This window comes from Scylla paramamosain, chromosome 21 (genome assembly GCF_035594125.1).
Source record: "Scylla paramamosain isolate STU-SP2022 chromosome 21, ASM3559412v1, whole genome shotgun sequence".
Classification (NCBI taxonomy): Eukaryota; Metazoa; Arthropoda; class Malacostraca; order Decapoda; family Portunidae; genus Scylla; species Scylla paramamosain.
In genome coordinates, this window is record NC_087171.1 from 16009788 (window position 1) to 16030670 (window position 20883).

Below are 20883 nucleotides of genomic sequence, written 5' to 3' on the forward strand. Positions count from 1 at the left end.
TCCAAGCGGTCATTCTGGTGGGTGCGAGTCTGGGGATGTTTGGACACGTCCTCCACCGTCACCTTGTCGCTGTAAATCGCTTTCATGGTGTTCAACAGAGCCTCGGAGTCCTGTGCGTGAAGCATGACAGTGCTGCTCAAAAACTTCCTCACACTCTTTATCTCGTGAGTTGTCATTTTCCTTTTCTGCTTTTCATCTTCATTATCTGACCGTTTCTCTTCGTTTTTCCTGAACTTCGCCAGATATTGTGCGGTGGGAGAGTGGAAAGTAATGCCAAAACAATAAAAAGAAAATGAAGTGGTGAATGAAAAGAGCAGAGGAGCAGTTTAAGGAAGGACTAAAGCCATGATACCCACCACGTGCCTCACACTCACAGCTTGAGCGTCAGGCTGGATGCTGGTGCTTGTGAAGGGGGAACAGTGCTCGTAAAGTCGATGGGGTTATCGTAACAAAGGGCTGAGACGGAACAAACGAGCCATCAATGCGGTGCTTCGAGTGATCCCGCCCAAAGCAGGAAAACGAGGTGGTCAGGTAATCGTGGTAAAGAAAGCCCGGCAGTGCGGATCGATGGCAAGGTTACGTAAAAAAAACTGACTCATGGTTCGTTTAAGAGTACCAACTAAAGTGTTTAAGTCTACATAGAAGCACTCTGTCTACATCCACGCAGACCTCCATCCATCTTGTCACGGATGAGATGCAAATTGTCCATAATGAGAGAGCGCCACTACAGGTGTGTTAAGTTTGAAAAAAATTGAATTATTGTGGTCTTGAATAAGTAAAGGTTCTAATAATTTTACTCTAAACAAACGAGTCTCCTTAAACACGCTTCAGGTTATCTTGCTGAGCCTATCGACCGTAAAACTTAAATTCCTACCTTGAAAGTGGCCTGAAAGTGGGATTCAAGGATGATAGAAGAGAGAAAGGAGAATAAAATAGTGGTCGCGGGGGACACAAGACGAAGAAGGCAAGAGAGGGTAAGAGAAGGTAAAGTGGGGGAAGAGCATTCATGTAGTCCCCAACACGGGCTAGACAGAAAGGCTTATATGTAATCTTCGGCGAGCAGTAACTCAAGCTGATGCTCAGTATGATTCCATCCCGGCTTTTCATCATCACCAACCCTTCATCAGTTTCCCAGATCCCTTCTAATGGGACAGTTAACCTTACGCACCTCCTCGTTTCCCCACAGCGCTGCATACCACACGTGCACGCACCCGTCGCCACAAACAAGCAGACATGCACGACAATGCCTTTCTCCCTCCCGGCATTTCTTTGTACCGTCGATTACTGATTTATTTTCCTAAATGTAACGCTCAAAGCAATGCTGTAATATGAGTATCTGCATTTCTCAGACTCGTACAGTACGAGTGCTGGAATTGTGTGATTGTACCTGATATCTTTACCTTCTCGCCTGGAGTTCCGGTTGTGTGTGTGTGTGTGTGCGCGCGCAAAGATGGATAATTAACATGATCAAAAGGACTGAACATCGTACCTTTCTCCAGCTTATAGCAGTACGTAGAATATGTACGAATGGTTGTAAGCTGGACGAAAACATATAAGAAAAGTTTATGGAAAAATTATTCAGTAAATAGGGCTGCAAATGAGTGGCACGAAATTAACAACAATGTGTTAAGTGCACAGGTGTTAGATACTTACAAGAAGTTAGAATTATGGGTGATGATATATGATAATTCTTCACGTTCTCACGTTTAGATACTCGGACGTGCACACACACGCCAGAGAGAGAGAGAGAGAGAGAGGCCACTCTTCAGCTCATTGGACGCACGTCGCTCATAGTCTCACAGGTAACGCAGCTTTAACAGCCATCTCATGCTGATATTTGACAGGCGACACACGATGTGATTTTTAGATGTGTTGTGTTGCTGTTAATGACACTTATCAGCGGCTCATTCAGCACTCAACATTTCGTGCCGCTAATACAGATTTCGCGGAATCTAGCTGAATCCAGGAACGACTCAATTCCATTGCATTAATTTTCTTCGCGTAGTGGGATCAATTAACGAAAGGTTCAACAGGCTCATTATCCACATATCTCTTTTTTTTTTTTCCCCACTGTTGTCTCCCTCCTACGCGAGACGAATCAGCCTGGCCGTCTCCCACTCGTGCCCGTGGGGAGTGCAGGTGACGCGTGGCGGCTGCCATTCTGCTTCAGACAAAAAGAAGCTGAAATGTGTATCCTCTTCACATGATGGTCTGACGAAATTTTATTTTAATGATATAAGTACCTTCCATTCAGTGAAATTCTCTCTCTCTCTCTCTCTCTCTCTCTCTCTCTCTCTCTCTCTCTCTCTCTCTCTCTCTCTCTCTCTCTCTCTCTCTCTCCCTGTCTGTGTACATATATATATATATATATATATATATATATATATATATATATATATATATATATATATATATATATATATATATATATATATATGCACACAAAATCGTGGCACCTGGAACACAACTGAGTAGAATCGAAATAGTGAGTCTTCACGCCTGCCAACCCTTCAGCAATACAGATCCTTCCCACATTAAAACACGAATGGAAGTGTAAATCATGGTAGGCATACACGTGCATGCACACATGTACATACTGATCTCCACAGGGTGACCATAATGAACAATGGTGCGAAACTAACGGCAGTGTTTAGTGGTGAAATGATGTGAGTGAGTCGCTCTGACGGCTTTTCCTCACACGGCTGCACGACTTTCACGCTCTTCTCTTTCCCTCCTTATATCAACAGTACCTTAATAAAGCACCTCAACACATCTGAAGGGGAGGACTCGCTGCATATTAGAGATTTTATTCTGGTGGTGATCTCAAGTACGCTAGTGAAACCTTTCATCTTACTTTGAGCCGTGCTTCGGAACATTAATAATGCTTCAAAGGTTCCTCACAAGCAGAATGCTGGTCCCCCACCCTTTTCACCAAGGAAGCTTAAGTCTTGTGTCTTGAGCTTCTTTGCTTATCGCCAAGAAGGCTAGGAAGAGACTCTTAAAGCTTCCTTCCTCCCCCACCCGCTACACACACACACACACACACACACACACACACACTCTCTCTCTCTCTCTCTCTCTCTCTCTCTCTCTCTCTCTCTCTCTCTCTCTCTCTAACACATTTTGTTCTGAATAAGGAATAAGCGTAATTTCAGAAAAAAATGCATAATGCGTAAAAGTGACCAGGATGTGTTCATATGAAGTGAAGCAAAGATGACTTACTTACTAATCCGCTACAAGACCTACAAGTGTTTGTGTATGCAGTATATGTATGGATTTAATTCATTTATTATATTTTTTGTTAGCTTTACAAAACTGAGTGCAGCTCATTTTCTTTATTATCATATAAACACAACTCCATCCACCTCGCACACAATTGCCTGAATAACTCTTATGTCAGGTTATGTTTACGTGTAAATGGCTCATTCCCTTCATACCATTAAGGGATTATGTAATTAAATATGCAATTTCTTTTTTTTTTTTTTTTTTTTTGCGCATTCTTCAAAATAGTTTTTAATTTCTTCACTTGTGTCTTTCCTTCTGGAGAATTCCTATCTACTCTCAACTCTTACCCTGCTTTGCCCACCTCACTAAAGGGGGAATTAACCAGTATCTTCACGCCTTCATTCCTTTTACTGATAAACTCTGGAACTCTGGAACTCTGCTTCTTTCTGGTTTTCTTTTTTCCTACGATTTGAACTGCTTCATGGGAGGAATATCAATGCACCTTCGAAATTTGATTGTCCACTTTTTTTTTGTCTTTCTCTTTTGAAGTTACATTTTTGGTACCGCCACCATGAACAGACTTCTTTTTATTATTATTATCTTTTTTTTTTGCCATTATCCACAGCCCTTAGCAAGTAAAACACACACACACACACACACACACACACACACACCAGATTTTCTTATATAGATGAGTGTTGGTTTGGGTTTGGTAGCTCTAGTGTAGTTATAATAAGTGTTTTATTACTATTTTTCTTGGCCCGATGTGACTTTCTTCCATTTGTTATTTTAATAATCTTTACCTGAATGAAGACAGATAGTCTCCTTTCTCCTTAATTGTGTTCTAAAATTTACATTGCTTTTCTTTTTCTCTATATGTGCTGGCAGTTCTGTGGCATGAAAATGTTTGTGATAAAGCCTTAGGAACTCGTAAAAATGATAGTTTTGTATATTATGAAAACTATACGGTTGCCAAAGTGAAGAGGTAGTCGGGCACGAGCAACAGTGTGGTGAGGAAAAGTAAAACATAACGAGAGATTCTGTCGTTCTCGTTACGAAGTTGCGCCTGATGAGGAAAGTTGTAATGACTGACTTGTCCATCATCGGTCCTAGACAGATGGTGCCCACCTGGTGGTGAGGTGGTATGGGACCCCTCTTATCGCGCGCGCGTACACACACACACACACACACACACACACACACACACACACACACTAATGTTTTCATGTATGAAAATGCACCTAATTTTTCTATCAAATATCTTCATGTAAGTATTTTGATGTCACATTTCCAAGATGCACGATAAGTCTCCAGTCCTTTGATTCATGCATAGAGCGCATAGGGTGAATGAAACTCTTGCTACGTGTTCCATGCTCTGTTAATGTTCTGCTTGTAAAATATAGTTTACAAGCGAGCAGAGAATATATCAGTAATGAATCATGCAGGGGAGGTGAATTAGAAGGAATTCTGACGGAAGAAAGCCTTAGTAATGTACAGTATGATCTATGTACAGAGATTTTACTTTTATCCCCATTTCCATATCACTTTTAAAACCACTTGATGGAAGCATATGGTTTTGGCTGATGAGAAGGGGGAAGATGAGGACAGGCACAGCAAAATAGATCTTAAACCAGGGAACAGTCGTGCTATAGTGGTTATGCAGGTAGTTGGCATGGAAAGATGCAAAGCATGAAATACGTGGGAATGAGTGCATGAGCCTCTCTGCTTTATGAACAAAATGACGTGCGTGAAGATAGAATGACCATTGTGTTGTTCTAGAGGTTCTGACCACCGGCTACAGATGTGTGAAACTTATGTGAGGTGGGTATATCGAACCTTTTCCTGCGGCAGCGACAAACTTTTGCAGAACAAGACTGCAGATGAAACACCACTGACGTGCTAGTCTTGTATATACACTTTAGTCTTGTATATACACTGACCTAAAACATGAAGATCGCCTGGGTACCTTGAGCAATTGTTATAAAACTGAATGACTTGGGCAAGCAATTTTTGTTCTCGCTCATGTAACGTCTTAGACTTTCACACCAAATTATTTTCTATCGAGATAATCTATCAAATTTGCGTGTGACTTAGTGTCGAGAAGTGAGAATCCGTTCAGTCTTGTATACGTGCATCCAGTACTCGCCCACTAACAGATGAATTAAAACTAATATGACGTCGGATGTGGACAAGATTGTACTTTTTCCTAAATATTGTAACTTGAAACACTGAGAGAAAAAAAATGTCTTTGAAACTAAGTGAAAGAATTAGATTGTTATTAGCCAAGGAAAAAAAAAAAAACATGGTAAACCTTATAGGGTTTGGTACCAACTTCTGATTGCTTGATGAAGACCTTAAGAGGAACTATTATCTCCCGGCACGCCGTGTTCCTCATAGCCATAACGGGTAAATTAGGGCGACCCTCTCATAGATAATCTTTTATCATTAGTCTCGATTTTGCCGGCGAAGTTTGCTCGTAAGTCGAGGTAACTAAAGAACTAATATTACATGGGAAGAACGGTGTGTGTGTGTGTGTGTGTGTGTGTGTGTGTGTGTGTGTGGGTTCATCAGCGAGAATGCCTGTGGATATTTAGGCACCTCGTCACCATCTTTGTGATATGCAAAACACTTCCCTCCTCCTCCTCCTCCTCCTCGCTCTTCTCACCCTCCTCACCGCCACTCCGCCGTGCTGCCGCCTCCCTCGGTGCTGGTTCAGTGCGCCTCACATTTGATGCTCATGCCGCTTTATCTAATTGCTTTCCTGCCAGTTTGAGCCGCGGAAATTCTATATCGTGAAGTGGAGAAACAAACGCGTACAGATATAATTACTTTGATTACGGTAATTAAAGTCGTCCCGTAGATAACCGGATATAAATTTTCGTTGTAATTTCCAAATAATGAGCAATTATCCCAAACCCGGTAATTGGAAAACAAGTGCTCGAATGGCTTTCCTAATACGTATTTTGTCATTCCTTTTCAATGTTACGTGCAGGCACCCCACCAATGTAAATACCTTGGCTCCGCTAATAGGTCGGTTTTTATTACTTAATGGCCGTGTTTACCTCAATCACTAGAGTATTTTTGTGCCCGCTTTTCAGCTGTTGCTTGTGATTTCAAACCTTTGTAAACTTTCGCTTGAAATGTAAAATAATGAAAGTATGTGGGAGTAATTTCTTAACCACACACACACACACACACACACACACACACACACACACTGTTCTTGTGTCTTCGCTTACATCTTGTTATAAAAGGCTGCCTCCCTCTCTTCTTTTCTGAGTTATCTTTATATGATATGAATACAGGTTCAGGAGAAATCCTATTACATGAAACAGTTTTAAATTAGTGTTGCTGGTCTGTTCCATGAAAAATCAACTTAAGATAAAAAAAAAACATTATTAACATTTATAATTCTTTTCCTTTTATTTTTTTGTTTCAGGCTGCATAATCTCGTATATTTTTTTCACTCTTAGTTTTATTCAACAGGTTCGTATTTCCTGATTACTGTGTCGTTCAGTAGTGGATGTGGTGCTAGAGGCGACCATCTGCATCAAATAGTCTGGCAGGAACCAAAAGGTATGATGCTGTTTGTTTTCGTTTCTATATTCTCCTCCTCCTCCTTCTTTTCTTTTGCTTCCGATAGTTCAATGTGGATGCCTAACACAAGACTTTAGTGTCCAAATCTCCCTGTTTCACATTCCATCTGTGTCTCCCAGCCTTTCTTTCCCTCCCTGTCGATACACGTAATGTTGCGTTAATGAATGATCACTCTTCTGTTGCACCTTTCCATAGCGGATATCCATATTGCTATTCCCACCGACTCCCTGCTATTAATCAATGACCACCGCGTGCATCAGTCTCCTATCTATCATCTATCATTCGTCAAGTGGTTTTCTCGCCCGAACTGTGTCTTATTACTCATTAGGGATCTCGTGTTGAGTTATGGCTCCCTCTTTTCCTTCCTCAGCGTCACCACTCATCTCTCGAACCGATGCTCCGGAACACTTAGCTTCACGTCTTTCTCATCCTGGGGGCCATTCTCTCTCTCTCTCTCTCTCTGATTAAGAAAATAAACGGCCAGTCCCCTTGAGATAACAAATTTCTATTACTCATTTGCACTCAAGACCCAAATGTTTTCCCTCGTCCTGTATGTGTGGCATTGGAATAACTGGTCTGCCTCAACGTGTTATTCTTTCCCCCTGCGTGTGTTTACAGTGCTTAGTCGCGGATTAGGATTGGGCAATATCTCTCCAGCCAGACTGTTCCCTCGCCCACCCCGCTCACCCCGGATCATGCTAACCCTAGAATGGTGTGAAAAAAAAAAAAAAAGGGGGGAGGGAAAACCATGTGTATTTTTCTTTTTACCAGAGAGAGAGAGAGAGAGAGAGAGAGAGAGAGAGAGAGAGAGGTTACTGTGTCTTCCATTAAGTGATCTTGTAAAGGGTGAGTTAAGGAACGTGGAGAATGCCTCGGATGCGATTAAAAGGTCAGTGTGTGTATCGCAGAGGAAGACAGGCTGGCTTAGCGAGTTCCGGGGGAAAATCAATTCGATAGAAAGAGAGTCGCGGTTATCAAATGTCTCTTACTCGTATGTCCCATCTCGTTTACAAAAGAGGGAAAGGGTTTAGTGCCTCAACAATGGCCGTCTGAGAATAATACTTGTCGAGTTAAATATTTGCGACAGTTTTATGCTAGACAGGGAAATATGCAGCACGACAGAGGAACACGCTTTGGTGAATTTCTTTTTCATTTTCAAATTAAAGAAATGTTTCATTCTTTGCAGAGGTATATTTAGCTGCGCATTCTTGTTAGTTACGAGATAGATAGATAGATAGATAGATAGACAGATAAATAGATAAATAGACAGATCTGAGAGAGAGAGAGAGAGAGAGAGAGAGAGAGAGAGAGAGAGAGAGAGAGAGAGAGAGAGAGAGAGAGAGAGATTTCAACCATGATGTGAAGACTCAAGCATGTCTTTTTTATGAATAATTACCTACCCTAGTGAAAACTATTTATGAGTGTGTGTTCTTTAAAGAACACACATCACGTAGAATAAAGATGTGTGTAAAGAAGAGAGTAATAATGATAAACATGACTACAGTGACTGCAGGATGGTATTCCTCATGAGATGCGTTATATGCATTAAACATATCAGAATAATTACAATCATTTATTGAGATATAGCACGCGCTCGTTCTTTCCGGGTTAAGGTTACGTGTAATGTAGAATAGCCTGAGTGCAGCATGTCACCCCGCACGGCTTGAACTCACATATGCATCGTATAGTCTTCGTGGCGTGAATGAGACAGTAACAGCAGCAGCACGTGAGAGTCTGTGCCTTCTGTAGTTGTAATAGGGCGGGGAAGGAGGGCGCATGCGGGCGTGGAATGTGGCCCGGCGAGGGGCGGAGCAGCACGTGGTCAGTAGGGCCGGGGACGGTCTGCCGAGAGGAACCTTAGCCGAGTCGTGGGAGGCTGTCGCGCGAAGCTGCAAACTTGTGTGGCTCCCTCTTTGGTGGTAGATCTGCGTGATACGGTTTGGTGTTTGCTGTCATCTCTCTCCGTGGCAGTACTGCGCTTCCTTTCCGTGTGTGCGGTGCAGGCTGGTAGACTGACAACTGTTCTGGACATGAGAAAAGAAGGGACAAGTCCTCAGGTGTCCTCCAGTCTTACCAGCTAAGGAGATGAATAAGCAAGGGACGTCTTGAGCTGCCCTCGGGTCTCGCCACCTGAGGCTGGATTATCTGCATTGTAACTTTGCGCATTAAAGAAAAACACTTGTCATTGCAAAAAAAAAAAAAAAAAGGATGTAATATAAATAATGTGCTTGCTAGATTTAACCTTTCACAGAATGAATTAGTCTTCATTCAATCATTTTCTTTCGTGAGGTAGAACTTTGATGATAGGGAAGAAAATTGTTCTCATACATGGAAAATAAATCATAAAAAAAAAAAAAAAAAAAAAAAATATATATAAAAAATAAAAAAAAAAAAAAAAAAATATATATATATATATATATATATATATATATATATATATATATATATATATATATATATATATATATATATATATATATATATATATATATATATATACATATATACATATATATATATATATATATATATATATATATATATATATATATATATATATATATATATATATATATATATATATATATATATATATATATATATATATTTGTAATCAAATTAACAGAGGAGTTTACGCTGTTATATGATCAATGTTTAGTAGTAATTGTTGATTGATGAAAAAGGTAACACGATGAATACACGAGTGTAGCGACTATGAGTGTACCGGCGAGTGTTGATTGGTAGAGTGCAGTGAGCATCGAGCGGTGAGTCGAAGGAGTGCTGGGCGTGACTGACGGAAACGTGGGTATGGGGCGGCAGTGTTCCTCCTCCCTTCTGTTCCTGCTGCTGGTGGCTGCGGCGACCTGCTGGGTGGATGCCGCCCTCCCACAGGTGACGCGCCCCCACCTCCACAACCCAGACTTGCGTGAGTGATGACCTTTCACTTTATTTTGCATCCTTTATCCTGCAACCCTAAGTAAATGTATCTTCCACCGCGGTGATGCTTTGAGGTGCTTATAAAAGATGCATTTATGAGGGAGATACGAGAAAAAGTAACGCATGATTGGTTTATGGCTTGTTATCCTGTGTGAGGCTGTTAAGATAAGTCCAGAACGTTGAGGATATTGCAGATATGTTGTGCTGTTTAGTGCTGTACCACTGTAAACTTTGGGAGTAAGAGGGCTCTGTTTTAGAAAGTTGTCTGTGTGTAAAAACAAATCGGGATAGGTGATAGACAGCACATGCGTTTTAAAACTTTACACTTCTCTGGATGCGAAAGAAAAGCAAAATTTTTTACACTAGAGAAGTGTCGCCGTAAAAGGTAACGTGTCTATGAATTACTGTGAGAAACTCGAGCTAGAAAAAGTTCCATGTAATTAGTGCCGAGTCAAGATTGTTGTTGTAAAGCATATAATGTTTCAACAACAACGCTTCATCGCACTGCAGGCAAGTTTTGTGCATCTGGTTAACTCTTAGTGAGCCATCTTGTAAGATGAATGGCGTGCCTCACTGACCCGCCAGCTCACACCTTAAATGCAGCTCCCCACGCACATCATCACCATTACAATAAAATAATACTTAGGTGAAAGGTAACACTGGTGGCTTTAATGTAATGGTAGCCTTGCGTTTGAACTCGAGCTGGTAAATAACTTCATAATGATCAAAGGCCACAGGAGTGAAAGTGGGTGCAATAGAAAAAAAAAAAAAGACTTCGGTTCTCCTTATTCTTGAACGTCTTGAGAACATTTGGATGCTTCTTCCCGTGTTGTATTCCTTATAATACAGTTTATCATCTTTGACAGTAAACTAGAAACAAACGCTGGAATACGTGGCCTTAGACAACACAAATTAATCAGATTCCCACCACGTCACACCATTAATTGCCAGACACTGAATGACTGTATTAGTGTTATGTTCATGTGAATGGTGTTAAATTCTACATATTAAATCAGCCCCAGAGAATCATTCGTCTGCAAGTTATCGGCAAGTTGTTCTGTGTGTGTGTGTGTGTGTGTGTGTGTGTGTGTGTGTGTGTGTGTGTGTGTGTGTGTGTGTGTGTGTGTGTGTGTGTGTGAGAGGCACGGTATATCCCATCACACATGGCATTTTTATGGTTCTTTGGGATGTTTGTCACGAAATATTAAGAGACATCATAAATATTTACCGGTAATCTATAACAAAAATAAGCGTATATATAAAGTACTTTGCACTGTCACTTTGAATGGAGGTATGCAGTAACGGGTAGAGTAACTTAAAGTGCCGTACCATCCTGGCATTGTAGTCAGTTGAAGGCGATAACATATTCATTCATTACTCTGATTTACGTAGAAAGTGGTGGTCAGTCAGGTTTGTCGTTGCTTCAACACCTACATGCTCCCTCCTTCCCTCCCTCCCTCCCTCCCTTCCTTCCTTCCTCCCACCACCATTTCCACTCTGCCTCAGTTTTACCTTCACCGGAACCGAATATCACACTTCATTCCGCGTACCGCAACGAAAAGTGAGCATTGCGTGACGACCTTGACATGCCTTCACGCCTGTTAACACTTCCACATTTATAGTTCATTGTTGTGTTTTATTTTGTAAACAGCCGAGGAAGCGTCCCAACTAACATCTTGAATATCATAATATGTAGCAACGTTGTCTACGAGATGACTTCAGTTACCACTTATGGGCACTGGGAGCGTCACGGTGGAAAATACATGCCCACAGATTCACGTAATGTTTGTTTATCTCATCGTTGTTGGTTACCGCTGCTGCAAGAACATGCCTGTATTGTTGTGTACGCGTGTCCTTATTGGGATAACAGTCATTAATTGTCCTCCTTGTTAGCGTCCCCGTTGGAGTCAGTGTCATTGTGGGTTATCATTGTAGGTGTGCGCATGGTGGAAGCAATAACTGTTGGTAACGAGAAGAATAGTCGTGCCAGGATCCTAGGTAATGAAGGCCGCGTCGTTCGTCAGCATAATAGCGGCTTGCCGGTAATGCAGCCACCTCCGTGCGCCGTGCATCTGTTTCCGCGGCAAGCACGTCATTATTCTGCTGTGTGTGTGTGTGTGTGTGTAGTAGTAGTAGTAGTGGTGGTAGTAACAGTAAGGGCTTCTCAGTGCATGGTTAAAGAAAGGTGGAGTTTTCATATGATTTCAAGCTATATTCTGAGAAAGAGAGAGAGAAAAATACACGAAAGAGAAACTTCATTAATGCTGCTCATGCCAACCAGCTGTAAAACATAAAATAAAAGTAGGCATTGGAGTGAGGCAGTGCGAGGGGAGAGCGTGTGAGTTATTACGTGAAATAAAAGTAACGGAAGCTTGTAACACTATGTTGTATAAAAAAAAAAGGGATGAAAAAAAGAGTACAGAAGTATTCAGAAAACTGCAGCTCAAACTAGTAATGCAAAGAATAAGCTATTTTCGCACGCTTGCATTCACTTGTATTAAAGGTATATTCACGATCTGTATGCACACCTTCCTGTCTGTCTGTCCGTCTGTCTGTCCGTCTCTCTCTCTCTCTCTCTCTCTCTCTCTCTCTCTCTCTCTCTCTCTCTCTCTCTCTCTCTCTCTCTCTCTCTCTCTCTCTCTCTCTCTCTCTCTCTCTCTCTCTCTCTCTCTCGCCCCCGCGCTCCAAGGACACATCCACCTACACACACACACACACACACACACACACACACACACACACACACACACACACACACACACACACACACACACACACACAGTAGGTACTCTGGCAGTGTACCTTCTGTAGTTCATAATTCAGTAAACTCATTTGTCAATGCAGCTAAGACATGGTAATTGTTTTTTGCTTTATAACTGGAAAAAAAGGGAAGAGGGATGCGTGTGTGTGTGTGTGTGTGTGTGTGTGTGTGTGTGTGGCGTTCTGCACTCGGTATGACTGGTAACGCGGGCATCGCTCGGTCACCACAGGTTCAAGCAAGGACAGGCACTCTTATTTAATATGAATTTACCTACCGTTTTCTATGAATAATGAGGATATTTACTTTACCATGGCGGCAAAGCGTTACGGTGTTACGGATTAGTCAACGTCGAAGCTGTAGTGAGCTTTTGAGGTCACCGACGACACCTAATGTAAAGCAGTGTGTCTCTCACCGTTTCATTGCTTCATTGTTATGTAGTGATAAAATAAGCGACGATTAGATGTATTAGTGTTTTGCCAGAAGTACCTTACTCCTCCCCACTCCATAATATCTGGATACATGCTGTTTGATTATTTTTCAGTTGGCAGTACATTATTGATGCTTTTGCAAAAATTCTCCCTTTTTTTGTTATGAAAGGACCCAAATGTTTAAAGTGATTTTGCGAATTCATTGAGGTTTCTTTACAAACTGACCGAGAAATTTTGGCAAAAAACATTTTGTAAAAGAAACTTACACACACACACACACACACACACACACACACACACACACAGACTAAGACTTAAATCCTTGTTAATGATGCCTCATTAAGTAGAGGTAACAAAAAGAAATAAAAAAGAATCAAGCCTTATTTTGATAGACGTCATTAAGTACTGTATTTTGTGTCAGAATCCAATGTTTCTGGCCTCGTAAAAGAAAAATATTTATGTTCATGTCAGAGGGAAGAGTGGTGCAGGACAACTAATGGCACTGTGAGGCAAAAAATGGTCATCATCGCCACTTTTTGCCCTAGGAGTACTATCTGTGACATCCAGAGAGAGAGAGAGAGAGAGAGAGAGAGAGAGAGAGAGAGAGAGAGAGAGAGAGAGAGAGAGAGAGAGAGAGAGAGAGAGAGAGGCTGGTCATTTTCTCTCTCTCTCTCTCTCTCTCTCTCTCTCTCTCTCTCTCTCTCTCTCTCTCTCTCTCTCTCTCTCTCTCTCTCTCTCTCTCATCACTATTATTTGTCGTATACTGCAAGACAACTTTCTCCAGATGAACGGTGGTGCGGCAGTCATTCAGTGCTCCGCCAGCCTACAGTGTTGTCTGGTTTGAGATGTGATATTTGTTCTGGGCTCTTGAAGTCAATATACGAGTGTGTCCGTCAAGGGGATTGAGTGAAGTCTCTATTTTTACTGCATTGCATTCGTTTGTGTATTTATTTATTTATTTATTTTGCTGATATTTATATGCCTTGTTGTTTTGTTTGCACGCTTTACCTGCACGTGTTTTAGGATTAAGGCAAGAGTGATGAAAATATTGATGGTTTTGCATATTTGGTGGTTCTGGTCCTTCACTGGTGACGATACTCTGGAAGCGAAGTACAAAGCAAATTATCATGTGGAATCAGATTATTTAGTTGTGTGTGGTAACTTCGTCGTCTTTCTTATTTGTAATTCCGTTTATTGAATCCGGTTTTGTACAGTTATGAGTATTTTCAGGATTTTCTGTTTGTTGCTGTGTTGTGAAGTAAAGATAATTTCGTAAATTTTTGTGCAAATCAAGTTCAGTGGCATAAAACTATTTTGTCACGTTTTCCTCTCGTGGTCTAATATTTTAAACGCTTACCACACAAACTCAGTAAATATTTCAAACTTTAATAGTAACTATAGCTCAATGTGCCTGGAATCCTGTTTTATTTTAGCATATTGTGTATTGCCATCGCTGTTAGGAACTGTTGGCAGGACAGTCAGTGTCTGGAAATCTGAACGCAGGAATCCACCATCATATCTTACAGGAATACATTTATATGACTTGTCAATTGGAGTAGATCATGATTGCTCTTTTGTCTCCTCTTTTGATAGTAAAATCCGTTAAGTTAAGCATGGGCGAAAAGCATCAACCTTGTACGAGTATTCCTTGCAGTGTGCACCACCGTGCAGGGGCGACCGCTGATGTCGAAATCAAGATGTTAACAAAGGCCATAAATGTAGTAATGTTTAACCAAGACTCTTGCGATGTTCCCTGTGGTAAAGATGATGATGAAAAGGAGTGCCCACCAATTCAGGATAACTGTAATGAGTTCGCCGCACAGAACGTGTAGGAATGGCTCCTTGCACCACCATCCAGGCTGAGCCTCCTGCCCAGGCCGCCCTGAGGTAGCGCTGACGAAGGAGAGCTGAGCCGCCACCATAACAGTATTGCCTCCGCCCCGTAATGGGATGAGGGCCAAACCAGGTGTGTTAGTAATATTATTGACTGCATCGCTGGCTTTAGGGCCTGGCGTGAGGGGCGGAAGGAACGAGACCACATGGCCACAACCTGAAGGAAAACCTGGTATGGTTATAGACAGCCTTGGAGGACGTCACTGACTGAGCGACGACCAATGCATGCACGCTCCGCCAATACGAACGATAAGCGTGTGTGTGTGTGTGTGTGCTGTTCCTAAACGAGAGGGATCTGAGGGTATTGGGTTCTGGTGGGTAGGTTTTATGCGATCTGTGTAGTGTTGGAGTTATGGACCAATCTGTGCATGTTCATCTGCGGCCACGCGTGAAGGGAAGCCTCCTGTTGGCCATTACACATGTTTGTTGTGGCCACGAGGCGCTACACACTATAGGCCTGAGGAGGTACCGCTGTAATAACATCCGCTCTGATATTCATGATAGGATTAATTAACGAATTGCATATGCCACTAACTACTGATTAGGTAAACAGAACGATAAATGTGATCCCGCCAAAGCAGCAGCATGGAGATGAGAGGCGAGAGGCAATGGAGTGTTGCTTTTTTATCACTAGAGATGCAGAGATGAAAGAAGAGAGGGAAGGAAATGGAATGGAAACAGTGAAAAGTGAGTGTGACGGAGTGGTTAGGAGAGAGAGAGAGAGAGAGAGAGGCGCTTTTTTTTTTTTTTTTCGTCTAGTTTTCCCTAGTCTGTTAGGGGTGAGACGGTGCCTCCTGATGAAGGACTTTTGGATTTGGCAACCGTTACCCCGAGTTCATGCCCTTCCTATCCTCGGACCGTAGCCAGGATTCGAACCCGTGCGCCTGATGACCACTTGGCCCCCAAAGCGCGCGCGGTACCATTGTACCACGGCGTGACAAGTAGCAATTCATTAAGTATCTTCTCTAACATACCAAAATGGCCATGCGGTAAAGCCTTAATGGAAGCAGGTAGGGGTGAGCTTGACTTGAGAAGAGAAAGAGTTGGTTAAGGAAGAGAAAAGCAAGAAGGAGGTAGTGGAAGAGGTAAGGGATGGGGAGTAGTAAGGAGAGATAAGCCGAGGGGGCCCATTGACCGCAACACGGACGAGCAGGCGAGTGGCTAAAACTGCCGTCTGGAATTGCCTGTGAGGAGCCGGCGAGCGTGGAGGAGGAGGAGGAGGAGGAGGAGGAGGAGGAGGAGGAAGAGGAGGAGGAGATGATGCTTAGTTATGTGGACACGTCTTCACACATTCATTAATTTGTGTATGCATGAGTTAAGTGCAGTTTCTGAGCCCTAACCAACTATTGCAGCCTGCCTCATATCCACTTATATTACGTAAAGCTGCTGAAATCCCTATTCATTTGAGTGAATTGTATTTGTGTGTGTGACGTAGTGGAAATAGCAGAATGAATGTGACGGAATGAGAGGCGCGTGAGGAGGAAAGGCTGGGCTGGGCTGTAGTGGCGGGAGAGATGCTTCCTGTCATCCATTACGCCAGTCACGCCTCCTCCACTCCCGCCGGGGACTCAGGATAACACACTGTGGCCTGGCGAGGGAGTGCAGGATGGGCTTCAACGGAGGGGGGGGGGGAAGTAGACTTGCGACATGGCGTGAAATGTAATGAATGAGTATTGCATTTTATCTTACTGTAATTGTAATGTGCTGTGAGTAGTAGCGTCTCTGTTTGAAGGAGAAACATGAAAATTTCGAAGGACTGGAGATGGTGGACACGAAGACATTTCTTTTGGGACAGGCACCTCAGTGGGCCTTTTTTTTTCGTCCCTTTTGTTGCCTGGGGCCAGTGCCCCTTTCACGTAAAAAGAAGAAGAAGAAGAAGGAGAAAAAAATCATGTCCTGGTGTACATAAGAATAACAATCAGATTTGGATTGAAGCTGAGAATAGACGATGTAATATGGATGCAACTAAGAACTCTGGATTGTGGTCTTAGAAACACGAGTCTCTGTTATGAGAAAAAAAAAAGAAGTTTGGTAGAGAAAAGATAGTGTTACATATGTACAAAAATGAAAATGAACACCAATACGGGGAAAAAAAAAAAAAAAAAAAAAAAAAAAAAAAAAAATATATATATATATATATATATATATATATATATATATATATATATATATATATATATATATATATATATATATATATATATATTGTTGCACCAGAGTAGCAGTGCGAGTGGCACATACGAAGGTCACTTACCATTATGTGGAATCCATAGCGTGGCGACAGTATTTGACATCTCCATTCCATAGTGAATAATTTTGAAATAGATATTTGCAGAGAGAGAGAGAGAGAGAGAGAGAGAGAGAGAGAGAGAGAGAGAGAGAGAGAGAGAGAGAGAGAGAGAGAGAGAGATAAACTAATACTCTTCGTTACTAAGACACAGAGGGAAAAGTCAAAACGAACAGGGACACGGGAGAGATCAGGTTTGCGCAGCTGTGTTGTGTATTTCCCTGACTCGCCTTCAAGTATTGCAGCTGGTGAAGCAACGTTCGGGTTCTGTGTCTTTCAGATATTAGAGCAGTGTTATTCACTAATTTTTGCAAGAGAGGCACTTCGGTTAAACACATTGATTAAGAGAGCCACGGCTACTGCAAGTTAGCGTAACTCAACTAAATTATGTAGTACTGAGCTGCTAGTGCAATATAGTAAATGAGAAAAATTAGACATGGTAATATTAGCCTGCATATCTTGTTATTAATAGCAAAATAAAGACCAAACTTACTTAATGCTGTGATGAGCGGAAGTGTGCTAGCTGCAGCTCTTGTCATGGAATATTTGTAGTTTGTCACTGCAATCGTAGTGGACACGTATGATTTCTGTACGACTAGGGTAGGGATGTTAGAATGTTATCTCTTACTGTGACTTCGTCTTCCATCTCACCTCATGAAAATATGTATCTTACTTGAAAAATTATTTTTCTATATATTTTTTTATTAATTAATTTATATATTTTTCGATAGCCGTGAATTGAGTCATCGCGAGCCGCGCAATGAATACCACTGTATTAGAGGCAGCATAGAATAGTTGCGCTGATGCTTCACTGATGTCGTGTTCCCTCCGTTAGCATAGTCACTTACCTCCTCTCTGCCTCCTCGCCTTCTTCCTCCCTGTAGTCTCTCCTCTCGTCTCTGTAGTGTTCCACCGCCTTCTATCGCCTCTCTACAACCCTCGTCACTTGCCTTTCATCATCATTTTTTTGTCTCTTCCTGCCGCCAGTCTCCGCCTCTTTCTCGTGATTTATTTCCTTCATCCGGTGGTCCTTCCCCTCCTCTTCCCGACCTCTACGCGCTTTCTCTACTTTTGATTCCTAATCTCTTTGACCTTCATCTCCCTCTTTCCATCTTGAACCTTCTCACTTATGTTTTTCCTCTGGATTTTCCTTTAATGTCATTTTCTTTTTTTTTATTCTCTACGTCTTGCTTCCTTTACTTCTCTTCTTGCTGTCTTTCCTTCTTCCCTTCTCTTCCATCGCGTTCTTTTCGCCCTCAGGAGGAGACCCAGGCACGCGTTAAAGCTTTGGCTTGAAGGGAGTAGATCTGAGGAAAGGAAGGAAGAGGAGGAGAAACATTCCCTTCCTTGCACGGACTGTCCCCTCCCCTTTACTGGTCCATTCACATACTCTGTCTATTCACATTTCTTCTTTTCTGATAACTCTTGCAACCTCTCTCTTTTCTTTCATGCTATATCAGTCATTTTTCCTCGTAACCATCTGTCTTTTTTTTTTTTTTATATATATATGTTTTGTTCCACTTTACTTCCATCGTACTTTCGTTTACGTCGTGTTTCTCGCTGCGTCCTCCACCCCCTCGCAACCCTTTCCCTGTCTCTTGGCTCCACGGACAGAGTCATAAGTCTAGTGCGGTCCAGATTTATGTCCTTCCGTTTTATGCTAATCTGCTGTGTGTGTGTGTGTGTGTGTGTGTGTGTGTGTGTGTGTGTGTGTGTGTGTGTGTGTGTGTGTGTGTGTGTGTGTGTGTGTGTGTGTGTGTGTGTGGTGTGTGTGTGTATGTGTGTGTGTGTGTGTGCGTTTGTGTATGACAGTAAAATACTTCAGCGTGTCTGGACTAAAATCTAATCTAACATACTAGTACCTCTCTCTCTCTCTCTCTCTCTCTCTCTCTCTCTCTCTCTCTCTCTCTCTCTCTCTCTCTCTCTTCACCAGTCACTCTTCCTGTCAGCTGAATTTTCTCTCTTCCTCCTTCCTGTTGTCTTTTCCCTCACTTCCATTCAGCTTTTTCTTCCGTCTTTCCTCCACCTCATTTCCTTTTCCCGAATGGCAAATGAAATTCAATGTCGATAAATGCAAAGTACTTCATAATGCAAGCAATAATCATCACTTTGAATATTCAATGAAAGGCAAGCTCCTTTCTGTGATGAGCGAGGAAAAGGACTTTGGAATCTTAATATTAAGTGGTCTGAAGCTCATTAAAACTGCTAACAAATTGTTTGACTTTATGAAACTTATCTTAGTAAATAAAACAGTAAGGGTAATATTGAAGCTTTATGATAATGTGATTGAATAGTGCGTGCAATTCTTCCAATATCACAGAAAAGATACTGGAAAAATTGGAAAATGATTCGTTGGCTGATGAATATTCTCTATGGAAAAAGGTTATAAGAGCTTAATTTTTTAGTTTTTTAAAGCAAAAAATGTTAGGTGACGTACAGTGTAACAGAAGTGCTTGGAATATTAAAAAGATTTCATAATATTAATGCAGAAGGTTATTTTGTAATTTATCAATAAAAAAAAAACAACAACGCAAGTTAGCTGGTAAATGGTTTACGTTAAATGAAGCCAAATCCTTCTTTTTTAATCAGGTCGGCAGCGTTTGAAACTGTTTATAGCTTCCAATGCCATCGATAGAACAACAATTTCAACTTTTTAAAACAGATTGAAAAGGCTTTTGAAATGCAAACCATAACTGAATTACTAGACACTTGTAGAAAATCACAAAAGAAATTAATTCGTCACGTTACTGAGGTTTTGCTAGCTGTCGAGCACCAGATAGAGTAAGCAAGAGTGATGGCATCTTTCTTTCTACCTTAAAATTCTTCAAGCCGTTTCCCAATACTCCACTTTTTGTCCTTCCATCCCTGGCTGGAGTGAGCGGTGTGGAGAGGAGCCTTCATCCATATTGTCCTATTTTTTCATTATATGATAGATAGCATAGATCTCTCAAACACCCATGTAAGGACTAATATGTCTTGCAATTTACTCATTTGTGTTCCTTTGTGTTCCTCCTTCTCTTCCTCTTTCTCCTCCTCTTCGTCATCATCATCATCATTATCACCGTCATAACCTCGTTTCTCAAAGTGAGCCCTACAAGCGCGGAGGGAAGCACCGAGGGGAGAACAAAAGCCGTCAGAAAAATAGATCCTCCACCACCAGCCACCCCATCATTACCACACCATTCCACACCCCAAGCTTCCCCCCCCCCCTTCCCCAGCCCCACATCCACCCACCTCTCCACGACGCACCGCGAGTATACCACTGACGCATTTGTGTGACGCCTTCCAGACACATTACGGCCGTTACCAGTGCTTAATACAGAGGGATGGGGCGCTCCACAGAAAACGGTGTGAGAGGGAATGCTATTACACTCCTACAGGCCTAAAAATGTTTGATACTCGTGTTAGTTGTTATGGGTAATATTTAGTTTACAGTGGATATTAAAACACACACACACACACACACACACACACACACACACACACACACACACACACACACACACACACACACACACGCAAACACGGTTAATTGATGTATTCGTTTGGGTTTTACTACGTTAGTGTCATCAATTCAGTGTGCATTAAATGCCTGCCAGTGAAATGGTTTTGTAGTGAATGTGTTAACCATATTATTTTTTACCAGGACTTTATTCTCCTTTTCATAATGTTGCTGGAAAAAAAAAATATACTGTTGATTAGTTTGCATTCCTGTCTCCTTCACCCACACAGTTACCACAACGGAAAAGATTGGA

At 41.8% G+C, this 20883-nt stretch overlaps 1 protein-coding gene across 1 annotated transcript in view; it reads left to right on the forward strand.

Moving 5' to 3' along the window:
- The first annotated feature begins 8393 nt into the window (after positions 1 to 8393).
- Positions 8394 to 20883, forward strand: part of LOC135111121 (neural-cadherin-like) — a 189602-nt gene continuing 177112 nt past the window's right edge. The window contains exons 1-2 of the mRNA XM_064024097.1: positions 8394 to 8741; positions 9507 to 9748. Coding sequence (XP_063880167.1) covers positions 9631 to 9748 — 118 coding nt within the window. The 5' untranslated portion in view covers positions 8394 to 8741; positions 9507 to 9630. The remainder of the gene's footprint in view (positions 8742 to 9506; positions 9749 to 20883) is intronic.